The sequence below is a fragment of the Eimeria acervulina genome, genomic scaffold, assembly GCF_000499425.1.
Source record: "Eimeria acervulina Houghton genomic scaffold, Eah_scaff224, whole genome shotgun sequence".
NCBI classification, from domain to species: Eukaryota; Apicomplexa; class Conoidasida; order Eucoccidiorida; family Eimeriidae; genus Eimeria; species Eimeria acervulina.
Genome location: NW_013550011.1, coordinates 3,430 through 17,075, shown reverse-complemented (window position 1 = coordinate 17,075; position 13,646 = coordinate 3,430). Strand labels below are relative to the sequence as shown.

Below are 13,646 nucleotides of genomic sequence, written 5' to 3'. Positions count from 1 at the left end.
TGCAGAGACACAGAAAGAGACAAAGGCGGATAAGACAAAGACAGAGACAGACACAGCAAAAGGAGACAGACGGAGACAGGTGAAGAGACAGCAAAAGGAGACAGACAGAGACAGGTGAAGAGACAGCAAAAGGGGACAGCGAGAGACAGAGGGAGACGGACAGAGACAGAAAGAGACAGCAAAAGGAGACAGCGAGAGACAGAGGGAGACAGACAGAGACAGACAGAGACAGACAAAGACAGCAAAAGGAGACAGAAAAAGACAGAGACGGCACAAGGATACAGACGAGACAAAAGGAGACAGACAGAGACAAAAAGGGACAGACAGAGACAAAAGGAGACAGACAGAGACGCAAAGCGACATGGGAAGAGAGACAAAGGAGACATCAAAAGAAACAAAGAGACAGAAAAAGAGATAAAAGGAGACAATGAAGAGACGCCTCACCTCCTTGTGCAATGCAGGCGCCTAAGAGAACCCCCAAAGGAGTTGTTGATAGAAACGCACCGAGACAAACAAACACCAACCAGCGAGGCTGCAGCAAAAGCAAAGACAAAAGGAGACAGATAGATATGAAAGCAGACAGACAGAGACAAGAGCAGACAGACAGAGACAAATAGAGACAGACAGAAACTAAGAGACACACAGAGAGACAGATAAATACTTGGGAAGGCAAAGAGAGAAAAAAGGAGACACAAAGATACTTAAGGAGACAAAAGGAGACAGAAATAGATAAAAGGAGACAGAAGAGCAACAAAAGGAGACACTGTATGCATGCATGCATGCATACATGCATGCATGCATGCACCCCATTCATTACGTTGTTGAGGTGTACGTACAGCTCGTGCCTTCGCAAATGCAGAAGAGAGAGCTACCGCCTCTGCACCCTTGTGTCCTAAGACAGCTAAAGCTGCTATCCATACATCTCCGTTGCTGCGAGTCATACCCACTACTATTGCTGCACTCAACAACAGCAGCAGCAGCAACAGCAGCAGCAGCAAAGGCAGCAGCAGCAGCAGGAGAAACAGGAAAAAGGTTTAGGGCTTAGGGTTTAGGGTTTAGGGTTTAGGGATACCGCATATTAATTCCACCTCCACAGACACCCCAAACACTGATAAAAGAAACAGACAAAGATAAATCGCAAGAAAAAAGATTTGTGCGCTAAGAGACAAAGGAGACAGACGAGAGACAAAGGAGACAGCAGAGACAAAGGAGACACAAGTGCTATAGCAGACACGCAGCAGCAGCAGCTGCTGCTGCTGCATGCACTGCACAAGTGCTGCACTATAAGAGAACAGAGAATGCTGCTGCTGGGGTTTCTGTCTCCTTCAGCAACAGCAAAAGAAGATTAAAAAGGAGACACAAGAGATGCGAACAGCAGACAAAAAGAGACAAGGCCTCATGCAGCACCTGCATATACACCCCAGCAGGTGTATGTACACCGCAGCAGCTGCGCATACACTGCAGCAGCTGCGCATACACCGCAAATTTACCTTCGAGAAATGCATGTGTCCCCAGTGCAGCAGCAAGAGGCACCTTTGACCCTCCTCTTGCTGCTGCGCGCCCGTGCTGCTGCTGATGCTGCTGCTGCTGCTGCAGCTTGTGCAGCAGATGTGCTTCATCAGAACAAGTTTGGTCTGCGGCCACAAACAGCAGCAGCAGCAACAAAATATGAGCAGCAGCAGCAAAAAGAAGCAACGCCGTCACGAAAGAATAAGCAGCAGCAGCAGCAGCAACACATCAGCAGCAGAAGCAGTATGTTAGCGGCAGCAGCCAAAGAGCAGCAACATCACAACCAAGACGGTAACAGCAGCAGCAAGCAGCAGCAGCAGCAGCATCAGCGAGACATACTGTCTAGAGGTGAAGCAGCAACAAAATTGCCTCTCCCCGAAGGCCCATTGTCTCCTCCCTGCGAACACCAGCAGCAGCAGCAGCAGCAGCAACAGTAGCAGCAACAGCAAAGTCTGCGAGCGTGAAACTGCGAGCAGCAGCAATAGCACGAGAAGCAGCAACACCTCGTCAGTCGCTGCAGCAGCACCGTGTTCTGCAGCAGCAGCGGCAACAGCAGCAGCAGCAACAGCAGCAGCAGCAACAGCAGCGTGTTATAACCTGGCAGTTATCTCCTGTGAGGCCGCAGTGTACGCGCAGGTCTGATGTAGGAGAGTGAGACAGGGAGCAGCAGACCCGCCCCACGCCTTCGCATGCATTGCCTTTGCTGCTGCAGCAGCTGCTGCTGCTGCAGCCTCGCTGTCCTGAAGCAGCAGCAGCTGCTGCTGCTGGGCCTCCGCAGCCAGATTCGCAAGGAGATCCTCTCCTGCTGCTGCTGCTGCTGTGGCGGCGCCCTGTCTCTGCTGCAGGGGCTACAGCTGACAGCTTTGTTGCTGCAGCAGCAGCAAGAGGGAGTTGCCCGTCTCCCTTGGAAGCTGCAAGCTGCTGCTGCTGCTGCTGCTGCGCCGGGTCTTTCTTCTCGCTCTTCGCGCCTCCAGCCGCCGCCGCTGTCGCAGCAGCAGCAACAGCAGCAGCAGCACGCTGAGGACAGCCTATATCTTGTTCATTTGCTGCAGTATGTGCTTCAACACAATCTTCACATTCAGGGCAATAAGCTGCTTCGCTGCAGGAGCCGTGCTGCTGCGCATGCAAATGTGCTGGGTGAGGCAATGCTGCTGCTGCTGCTGCTGCTGCTTCCCCGTCAGCACCAACAGAGCTAGAGTCGGAACAAGTCTCGCTGTCGTGATGACCATCTGCAGCAGCAACAGCAGCAGCAACAGCAGCAACTACAGCAACGGCAGCTGCAGCAGCACCGACTGACACAGCAGCAGCAATCGCCCGGAAAGCAGTAGCAACAGCAGCAGCAGCAGCAATAGCAACAGCAGCAGCAGCAGCGTACGTGAGTGCGACTGTCCCCAGATTTGTTCAAAGAAAAGCATAAACGTCAGCCCTGCTGCAGCAAGAACGTAAGCAGCATTATAAGGGTGCTGATGGTCTCCGTGCTGCAGCTGCATAGACACCCCAGACGTTTCTAGCTGCGCAACTGCCTCTGGCAGCAAATGCAGCAAACCCAAACCCAGAAAAGCTCCTGCAGCAAGAACAGCAGCAGAAACAAAGCAGCAGCAGCAGCAGCAAATCTAAATGCACATCCCTGACATCATCTACCCACTTGGTATCCCCCTCAGCAGCAGCAGCTGTAGCAGCAGCAGCAGCAGGAACGGACGCAGCAGCAGCATCTACAAGGAAGACAGCAGCAAGGAAAACAAACACAACAGCAGCAGCAGCTGCAGCAGCAGCAGCAAAAAGCAGAGGGGCATACCGCATGCAAAGCAATTAAGAAACACCAGCATAACCTGGATCCACGTCCTTTTCCTGCTGCAGTTGCGGCGACCTCCCTGCTGCTGCTGCTGCTGCGAGTTTGCTGCTGCCTTGCGCTGCAGATAGAAAGGAAGAACAGCCCCTCCTGCTGAGACTGCTGTCAGCACACAAACAGCAAACAGCTTTGAAGCCCAGACAGGAAATTCGTGCTGCTGCTCCTCCCCCACATCGTGCTGCTGCTGCTGCTGCCGCTGCAGCGGATCCTGCTGCAGAAGCCGGTGTACATGGTGCTGTTCCTCGCCTTCGGCATGAGATGCATGCGCGAGAGCACGCAGCGGCAACCCTGCTGCTGCTGCTGCTACTGCTGCTGCTGCTGCTGCTGGTGCAGCACCCCACCAGGACATCATTGCCTCACTGCATGCACCCGTCCATCTGCTTGAAGCTCCTGCTGCTGCTGCCTTGCTGAAATTGTTGTTGTTGCTGCTGCTATTGCTTCTATTACTGCCAGTTCTGGCGATAGTCTAGCGGCGGCTGATGCTGCTGCTGCTGCTGCTGCTGCGGCACCTGCCGCTCCTGCCGCTGCTGCTGCTGCTGCTGCTGCTGCTGCAGCTTTCTTGCTACTGCTGCTGCCGGAGATCCTATTCAGCCTTCAGCTGGTAATAACTTCTTTTAATAAAGAAAAGAAAGAAGAGGATAGGGAAGAGCGAGAATGCTTTGGGGGCCCCAAGCCCCAGAACCTGCTGCTGCTGCTGCTGTTGTTGCTGCTGCTGCTGCTGTAGCAACAGTAGAGAGCAATAGCACAGCATAAAAAATGAAGAAAGAGCTAAATGACGAAAAGAGAAGGTGTAAAATGTCTCTATTATGCCGGAGTACTGGCCAGCATAGTTCCGTTGCTGCTGCTGCGGCTGCTGCTGCTGCTGCGGCTGCTGCTGCTGCTGGCGATTCGCTGCGGCTGCGCCGACAGAGAGGCCTCTAAACACTAAAAATAAAGTATATTAATGCTTTGTTGATTTATTAGAAAAGAAAATAAGAAGACGTCAGAAGAAGTTCTTCTCTTCTCTCAGGTGTGTGGGGTGGGGCTCGCTCCGCTAGTACGTGCAGCAGCAGCAGCAGCAGCAGCAGCAGCAGCAGCAGCAGCAGTAGTAGTAGTAGCAGCAGCAGCAGGCCGCTGGGCCTGGTCGGAGCCGATGCTGCTGCTGCTGCTGCTGCTGCTTGTCGTTATTATTATATTATTAGAAATAGAAGGAGACAGCATATTAATGTTTTTATCTCTTGTATTTGTTTTTAATACAAGGGACATCCAACCTGCTGCTGCTGCTGCTGCTGCTGCTGCCGACGAGCCGACCTCGGTTTGAGGCCTCTCTGGCTTGAGTTCGCTGCGTCCACTCTTCTTGTCTTCCTTTAGAAGCTAGCTGCAGCTAGCTACAGCTAGCTGCTGCTCTCTGTTGCTGCTTGTTGCTGCTAGCTGGGTTTTGCTGCTGCCAGCGGGAGGCATGCAGCAGCCTCAGGGGACAGCAGCAGCAGCACATCGCCGCCGCTGCAGCAGCAGCAGCGCAGCACCAGCACCAAAATGCAGCAGCACCAGCAGCAGCAGCGGCTAGTCTGCTTCCTTCTCCTGTTGCTGCTTCATAACTTCTATAATGCATGCGCTGCAGTACTAACTGCAGCCCCGCGCGATGCCGCCCCAGAGGTGAAGGCGACTGAAGACAGTAAGGGTTTTTTTTAGAGACAGCAGCAGCAGCAGCTGCTGCAGCTGCTGCTGCTGCTGCTGCTTCGTTTGCTTGTCTTAATGCTGCTGCTGCTGCTCCGTTTGCTTGTCTCAATGCTGCTGCTGCTGCAGCTTCTTCTGCTTATTTTGCTTGTCTTAATGCTGCTCCTGCTCCTGCTCCTGCTGCTTCTCGTGTGTATCATATTGCTGCTGCTGCTTCTGCTGCTGCTTCTGTGTATCATATTGCTGCTGCTGCTGCTGGAGTGTATCGGATTGCTACTGCTCCTGCTTCTTCAGATTACCCCATGGCTGCTGCTTCTCCTGCCTTAGTGTGTTGCGTTGCTGCTGCTGCTGCTGCTGCTGCTTGTCTAGTGTGTTGTGTTGCTGCTTCTGCTGCTTCTACAGTGTATGCTTCTGCTACAGTTGCTGCTTTAATTTATGCCGCTGCCGCTGCTTCTGCTGCTGCTGCAGTGTATGCTGCTGCTGCTGCTGCTGCTGCTTCTGCTGCTTTGTGTTCCCTCCTAATATCTGCCTGGGTCTCCCTACAGATGTAAATATTTTTATTTTTATATGCTTGTACATTTATAATTTTTTATATTTATATTTATATATACTTATCTTTATTTGGTTGTACTGATATAAGCGTATTATATATATATATATATATATATGTGTGTGTGTGTGTGTGTCTTTGCGGTGTACGTACAGTTGAGGTGTCTCTATCAGATCGCCGGGTGTATCGTGAGGTGCTACTGCCTAATAAAATGCAGGTTATGCTTGTGCATGAGAAGAATTGCGAAGAAGCTGCGGTGTCTCTTCGCATTGGGATCGGGTCTGTCTCCGATCCCAGGTCATTACAAGGCTTAGCACATCTAACTGAGCATATGCTATTTCAAGGCTCAGTGCATCATAAAGGAGGCTATTCTTTTTTTAATTTTATTCATATACACGGAGGGCAAGCAAATGCATACACCAGCAAATACTCTACAGTTGTCTCCTTCTCATTGTCTCCTCAGTATCTTGCTGCAGCACTAGAACGTGTCTCTGATATACTTATTAACCCTCAGTTCAAACCTAAAGACAGTCGGAAGGAAGTGCATGCAGTGCATGCAGAATATCTACTACGATATACAAGTGATGATATTCGAACCGCACATCTCATCAGACAGGTACACCCCAAACTTAGGGTTTAGGGTTTAGGGTTTAGGGTTTAGGGTTTAGGGAGTGTTTCTTCAAACCCTACAATGGTTCAAACCTGCTTTCAGCGTCTTCTTATTATCTTGGGTCTAGGGATTAGAATTGAAGCTCCCAAATCTACGGTTTAAGGTTTAGGGTTTAGGGTTTAGGGTTTAGGGTTTAGGGTTTAGGGTTTAGGGTTTAGGGTTTGGGGTGTACAGAGCAAGCTGAATACGCCCTTTTCGAATTTTTCGGTCGGAAATTTAGACAGTTTAGTGAGGGAGCCCAAGGCGAAGGGAATTGACTTCGTTGAAGAAATGAAAAGGTTTCACGCCAAGTGGTAACCCTAAACCCTAAACCCTAAACCCTAAACCCTAAACCCTAATTCGAAACCCTAAACCCTAAACTCTAGTTTGAAGCCCTAAATCGTAAACCCTAAACCCTAATTTGAAACCCTAAACCCTAAACCGAAACCCCAAAGTCGTACACGCTATACTAGAAACCATAATTCAAAACCTTAAAAACCCTCATGATCCTCTTTAAGCTGAAACCCTAAACCCTAGGCCTAAACCCTAAACCCTCATCCTAACCACTACATCCTCATCCTTAACCCTAAGCCCACACCATAAACCCTAATCCAAAACCCTATACCTTAATACTAAACGCTGCTCTCTACTTTTAAGCACTAAACCCTAGACCTTTCACCCTAAACCCTAAGCCCTAGCCCTAAACCCTCAGCAGGCAACGCTTCAGCCTGTATTCTGGGGCTTGGGTCTCTTCTCTTTGTCTCCTTTTTGTTCACTGTCTCTCTGTTTGCTTTTCGTTTGTCTCCGTTGTACTTTGGGTTTTGTTTGTCTCTTCTCTGTCTCCTTTCTATCTGTCTCCTTCAAGTTTATCTCGCTGTCTGACTGCAGCAGCAGCTCTCCTTTTACGCTGCTGCCTCTATCTCGATATATCATTGATGCATGCATGCAGTACGTACGTACACTGCATTGCATATCGTTTGTTTCTTTTTTTTCTGTCTTTGTTTGTAGGTACTCCAGCAACCTAATGACTGCCGTTATCGTAGGAAGAGAGACTTTAGACGAGCTGCAGAATCTCGCTGTCTCCTTCTTCTCTCGCATCCCTAACAATGAGACCCCTAAACCGCAATTTAACGAATGCTCGCTTTCTTATCAGCCGTTCGCACCTCAAGAGCTCAAAACTCTCGTCAGTACACCCCACGGTTTAGGGTTTAGGGTTTAGGGTTTACAGTTTAGGGTTTAGGGGCTCTTTGGGGTTAGTTAGTTGCTAGGGTTTATGGGTTCTTAGGGGTTAGGGTATAAGGGCTTTTAGGGTTTTGTAGAGAGGGGAGAAGGATGAAGGGGTGGCCACGAGGGTTTAGGGTTTAGGGTTTAGGGTTTAGGGTTTAGCGTGTAGGGGAAACCCTAGTTCTTCTTTAAGCTAACAAACTGCATGCAGATGAACATCCCCACTGCTCAGGTGTCTGTACACCTCAAACTCCCCTGCAGCAGCCCGCATGCATGCAATCCATGCATGCATGCGTATTTGTTTGCTTGTTTGTTTGTTTGTTTGTTTGTCTGTTCATCCTCTCTCTGCATGCATGCATATATGGATGCATGCATGAGTCTATACTCTTTCTTTCTTTATCTTTGTTTGTCTCTCTCTATATATATATTTATATATTGATATATTTATATATTTTTCTTTCTTTCTTTTTGTTTGTCTCTTTCTCTCTCTTTGTGTGTGTATATAGTTATATACTCTTTCTTTATCTCTCTCTCTCTCTGTATATATATATATACATATATATGCATATTCTTTCTGTGTCTGTCTCTGTCTCTCTGTCTCTGTGTGTATGTATGAATGCAGACAGTGCTGCACCCTCAGTCGGCCTTACGAGAGCTCCGCTTGATTTTTGCTGTCCCCCCGCAGCAGTATGCTTGGCGTGTGAAGCCTCTGGTGTTTATAAAATATCTTTTAAAGCTGCATTCACCGAATGCACTCAGCAGCAAACTCAAGAGGCTTGGGCTTATTACTGCTGTCTCCGTTGAGGAGACATCGCCACAGTACTGCACATTGCTAGAGGTAACAGACATCAAACATACACCAAGCAGCACCAGCAGCAGGTTATGCTGCTGCTGCTGCTGCTGCTGATGCTGCCCTTCTGAATTCTGCTGCTGCTATGGCTCTCCTTCCTGCTGGTGCTGCTGCTGGTTTTGTTGTTGCTGCTGTTGCTACTGGTTTTGTTGCTGTTGCTGCTGCTGCTGCAACAGCACGGGGGGCAGCATCGCCATATCGGGGACTGTTGAGGTCTCTGTTCTGCAGCAGATGCAGCAGCAGCAGCAGCAGATGCTGGTGGTGTGTTTGCTGTTGCTGCTATATATTCTGGTGCTGCTGCAGACTGTTTGCTGCTGCTGCTGCATTCGTTTTTGCTTCAGGTTTGCTTCATGCTAACAGAAGAAGGGGCTAAGGATGACTCCATCGCCCTCATTGGAAGCCTCTTCTTTCTTTACTTGAGGTCAGAGACACCTCAAACCCTAAACCCTATTCAAGACCACTCCCTCCCTAACCACCTAGGGTTTAGGGTTTAGGGTTTAGGGTTTAGGGTTTAGGGTTTACGATGGGGCGGCAGACAAACGCTGTTAATCTCGAGAATGCCACGGTCTCTGATTCTGCATTCACCTAGGGAATCGCAAGTCCTTAGGTTTAAGGGTTTAGGGTTCAGGGTTTAAGGGTTTAGGGTTTAGGGTTTAGGGTTTGGGGTGTATGCGCAGGGCCATCCGTCACTTTGGAGTGCAGGCGTGGCGATATGCTGAGCTCGCTGCACTTCGCCGTCAAGAGTTTTTGTTTGCAGATGTTCCCGATGCTTACGACCTCACTCAAGATGTAGCAGAGGGTAAGCAGCAGCAGCAGCAGCAGCAGCCGCCGCCGCAGCAGCAGCAGCACTAGGAGCAGCAGCAGCAGCAAGAGCAGCAGCAACAGCAGAAATAGCGGCAGCAGGACACGCAGAAACATCGCAGCCAGGAGGAGCAGCGCCACAAGTAGCAGCATAAGTAGCATCAGCAGCAGCAGCAGCAACAGCAGCAGCAGCGATGGGTGTAGCGTTTAGGGTTTTATGGTTTATTATATATATTATATATATATTTATATTGCATGCACTTGAGGTGTCTCCTTTTTGTGTCTCCTTTGTCTGGTGTCTCCTTTTTTTTCAGCGTTGCACTACTACCCTCCTCACGAAGTGTTGGCGGGGCCTTCTAGTTTATATGTTTTTGATGAGTCTTTAATTGTCTCCTTGATAGAGCATTATATTACTCCTGATAATTTACGTGTGTTTCTTCTAGATAGGAACAGAGAAATAGAAAAGAAAGAGACAGAAGAGACGACAGAGACAGAGGTAGAGACAGAACCGCGTTATAATATTATGTATAAGAGACAGCCTTTAAAGGAGACACTTCTTACACAATGGAGACACCTCTCCCAGCTAGACAAAGACAGTGTCTCTGCAGCAATGCAGCAGCATGAACTATCTCTTCCTCCTCCTAATCCCTACCTTAGCAGCATCCTGCAGCTGCACCAGCATCAGTTGCTGCTGCTGCCTGTACACCCCACACGTCTGGTGTATGGACAGGGTCACCTCTGTGAAGAGACAGGCCCCTCCCCTCGCTGCAATGTCTTCTACAAAGGAGACACTCAGTTTAACGTACCCAAGACTGCGGTGTCTCTTAGCTTCTATTTTAAACCCAACAAAGGAGACAGCAGCATCTTTCCGCGAACAGCAGCAGCAGAAGCAGCTGCTGCTGCTACAGGAGACAGCGCTGCAACAGACAGCAGCCTGCAACAATACATCCTCACCCTTCTCTACGTGCGGCTAGCAAGCCTATCTATAACTGAGGTACCTCTTCTTCTCCCTGCATGCATGAATGCTACTGCACTTGCTGCTGCTGCACTTGCTGCTGCTGCTGGAGTTGCTGCTGCTGCTGGAGTTGCTGCTGCTGTTGCTACTGGTGCTGCAGCCGGCCTGTAGCTGGTGCAGCTTTGGTGTAGCGAGTGTCTCCTTTATTTGTTCTGTGTGTCTCCTTTGTCTCCTCAGGCCTTTGATAGTGCTGCAAGAGCAGGCGTTGCGGTGTCTCTTGGTGCTGGAGTTGACGTAGCGGGCAGCGTGAGGCCCTTTGCTTTGGGGCTGCATGCGTTTGGCTTCTCCCCAGGTGTATCTGCAGTTCTGGTAGAGGTTGCAGAGTGTCTAGGCCAGCAGCAAGAAGCAGACAGCAGCAGCAGCAGCAGCAGCAATGACAGTAGCAGCACCACCACCAGCAACAACGACAGCAGCAGCAGTAGCAGCAGCAACGACAGCAGCAGCAGCAGCAGCAGCAGCAAAAGGGGAGGGTCGAGGTGTCCCTTGAATCCCTTCTTACAGCGGGCCTTACTGAAGCCAGCTTGGGAGGGGCTGGAGACAGCAGCAAAAGTTGCTGCTGCACATAGAACACCAGCAGCACAAGCTGGAGACACCTTGCGTCGCTTTGTCTCCTCTCCCTTCTTCTCTCCGCAGCAAATATTAAAAGGCATAGAGACACTTAAACAGCACCACCTGAACAAAGCACAAGCCCAAGCAAAGACAAGAACCGACAAGAAGACAGAGAAGGAGACAGAGAAGGAGACAGAGACACAGCAGCAAGAGACAGACACAGAAACAGATGCAGAGACAGAGACAGAGACAGAGACAGAGAAGCAAAAGGAGACAGAGCAACGCCACCAACACTGGAGAGACAGTCTCTACGAAGATGTCGTTCTCTGGGGACAGCGAGTGTGGGGCGAGGTCCACATAGAGGGACTTATACAGGTCAGAACCTAGCTAGCTGCACAACACCAGCTAGCTAGCTAGCTAGCTAGATAGAAAGCTAGCTAGCTAGCTGAGAGAAGGGCTCCCTTGTAATATCGTGAGAGGACTAGAGAGATGCTCCTGCTGTAGAAGCCCTAGTGACCATCCTGCCCCCGCAGCAAATGCTGCAGCAAATGCTGCAGCACATATTGCTGCTTGTGCTGCTGCTGCTGCTGCAGTGCTGCATGCTCTTGCTGCTGCTGCTGTTGCTCTATGTTTAATTCTATTACTGAGGTCTTATCTTGTGTTTTATGTTATAGGGAGACCTGAAGGCTTCTGCTGCTTCTTCGCTGCTGTCTTCTGTTATATCTGCGCTGCCTATACACCGCACAATTGATGCGGAGACAGCTGAGGCGGAGGTTAAAGTGTCTCCTTTAGAGAGCCTCAGCAGCTTTAAGCCTGAGGGCCCTTCTCGTGTCTCCTTATTAACCCGCAGCGCGCCAATAAGAAGAATACAAAGCAAGCAACAGCAGCAGCAGCAGCAGCAGCAGGAGGAGGAGGAGACAGAAGAGACAGAGACACCAGACATGCAGCAGCAGGGAGCAGCACAAAAGGAGACAGAGGACGTACAATACCCACAAAAGGAGACAGATAAAGAGACAGAGAAGGAGACAAGAAAGGAGACAGAGGGGGTTTATATTACAAAGAAGACAGATAAAGACTACGTTGTGCAGGAGACAGTAGAGGAGACACAGAGACACCCGAGGAGACTTAAACTCTTACGCCTTAACAGCAACCCCTTCGATCCTAAGAACCACAACCTCTTTGTTATTGAGGTAAGCAAAAGGAGACATATAAAGACACAAAAGGAGACACATAGAGACACAAAAGGAGACACATAAAGACACAAAAGGAGACACATAAAGACACAAAAGGAGACACAAAAACATTAACCAGGAAACCCAGAAACACGAATCAGCCGCAGCAGCAGCAGCAACAACAACAACAGCAGCAAGAGCAACAACAACAGCAGCAGCAGCAGCAGCAGGAAGACTGCATGTGCATGTGTGTGTGCGTGTGCCTAATATGCATGCGTTTAGGTTGGGCCTGTAGAAAGGCTAGAGGAGAAAGCTTTAACATATCTAACAACAAGAGAAATGTCTCAGAGCTTTTTTAATGTTATAAGAACAGACGAACAGTTAGGCTATAATCCACATATGGGGACACTTAGATTAGGAGGGTTGTTATATTTTATTTTTTCTGTCTCCTCTAGCTTCGATCCGGTGTATATACAGCAGAGATTTGAAGCATTTCTAATGCAGTACAGGAGACACCGCATGCAAGAACAGCAGCTCAATGAACTTAAAGAAGGAGCTGTCTCCTTTTGGAGTAGAAAGCCAAAGTGTCTCCTTGAAGACTTCTCTCTTAATATTACTCAAATTAGGAGAAGACAATATCTCTTCAATCTCCGCGACCTTATGAAGGAGCATATTCAGTGAGATACAAACACCCACAAAGATGCATTAACCCAGCAGCAGCAGCAGCAACAGCAACAACAGCAGCAACAGCAGCAGGAGGAGAAACAGCAGCAGGAGAAACAGCAGCAGCGCAGCTTTCTCCCGAGTGTCTATCTCTAGCTATATCTATATCCATATCTATATATCTATTTATCTATATATATCTGTACCTATATCTACGTCTATATATCTATATCTATATCTATATCTATATCTATATCTGTATCTATATCTATATCTGTATCTATATCTATATCTATATCTATATCTATATCTATATCTATGTCTATATCTATATCTATATCTATGTCTATATATCTATATCTATATCTGTATCTATATCAATATCAACAAAGCAACAAAACAACAAATAAGTATCTTTATTATTTTTATTTATTTAATTGTCTCTGCAGGAAGATCAAAGTCGGGGAAGTAGAAAAATTTAGAGAGGAGAAGATGTTCGCTACACCCTCCGTTGTCGTTCAGGTGTATAGTCAGCTTGAGGTCCCCAAAGAAGGGCCTCAGCAACCCGACAAGATAGCTGCTGCACTGCAGCAGCAGCACCACCACCAGCACCTGCTGCAGCAACAGCAGCTGCAGCACCACCAGCAGCTGCAGCACCACCAGCACCTGCTGCAGCAGCAGCCGCACCAGCTAATGCAGCAACAGCATCATTTGGTATACTAACAGCATTGCATCATCTGCAGCACCTCAGCTGCGACAGGAGCAGCAACAGCAGCAGCTTGAGCTGCTGCTGTTGCTGCTCCTGCTGCCGTTGCTGCTGCTGCTGCTGCAGCTTCGGTTTTAGTAAGCCTAGGCTAATTAAGGGGTCTACGCGCCTCCCCTCATTTATATTTTAATTGCTTGAAGAGACAGGTGAATTTAAACAATTATTTTAGTTGTCTCCGTCGAGGACAGAACAAAGACAAGAAAAGAGGGTTGAAGAGACACTAAATGCTGCAGCAGGGTTAGTGTGCTGCTGCTGTTGCTGCTAAGCTGCAGCAGGGTTAGTGTGCTGCTGCTAAGCTGCAGCAGGGTTAGTGTGCTGCTGCTATGCTGCAGCAGCAGCAGCAGTAGCAGCAGCAGCAGCAGAAACAATGCTTCAGCAGTCTGTATTAGAGGC

General features: G+C 49.0%; 2 protein-coding genes across 2 annotated transcripts; one reads left to right on the top strand and one right to left on the bottom strand.

The window, feature by feature from the left end:
• Window positions 1–1,055: 1,055 nt before the first annotated feature.
• Window positions 1,056–3,707, bottom strand: EAH_00026680 (ZIP Zinc transporter domain-containing protein, putative; the record flags this gene model as incomplete). The annotated part of the gene is made up of 6 exons (XM_013396501.1): window positions 1,056–1,108; window positions 1,491–1,634; window positions 1,849–1,906; window positions 2,182–2,738; window positions 2,885–3,034; window positions 3,305–3,707. 6 exons carry the CDS (start codon window positions 3,705–3,707, stop codon window positions 1,056–1,058), a joined length of 1,365 nt encoding a protein of 454 aa, XP_013251955.1.
• Window positions 3,708–4,873: 1,166 nt separating this feature from the next.
• EAH_00026670 (M16 family peptidase, putative) lies at window positions 4,874–13,210 on the top strand (the record flags this gene model as incomplete). Its single annotated transcript, XM_013396500.1, has 11 exons — window positions 4,874–5,012; window positions 5,720–5,820; window positions 6,409–6,527; window positions 7,222–7,396; window positions 8,629–8,708; window positions 8,965–9,086; window positions 9,403–9,905; window positions 10,281–11,027; window positions 11,327–11,842; window positions 12,107–12,501; window positions 12,937–13,210. 11 exons carry the CDS (start codon window positions 4,874–4,876, stop codon window positions 13,208–13,210), a joined length of 3,171 nt encoding a protein of 1,056 aa, XP_013251954.1.
• Between the last annotated feature and the right edge of the window lie 436 nt (window positions 13,211–13,646).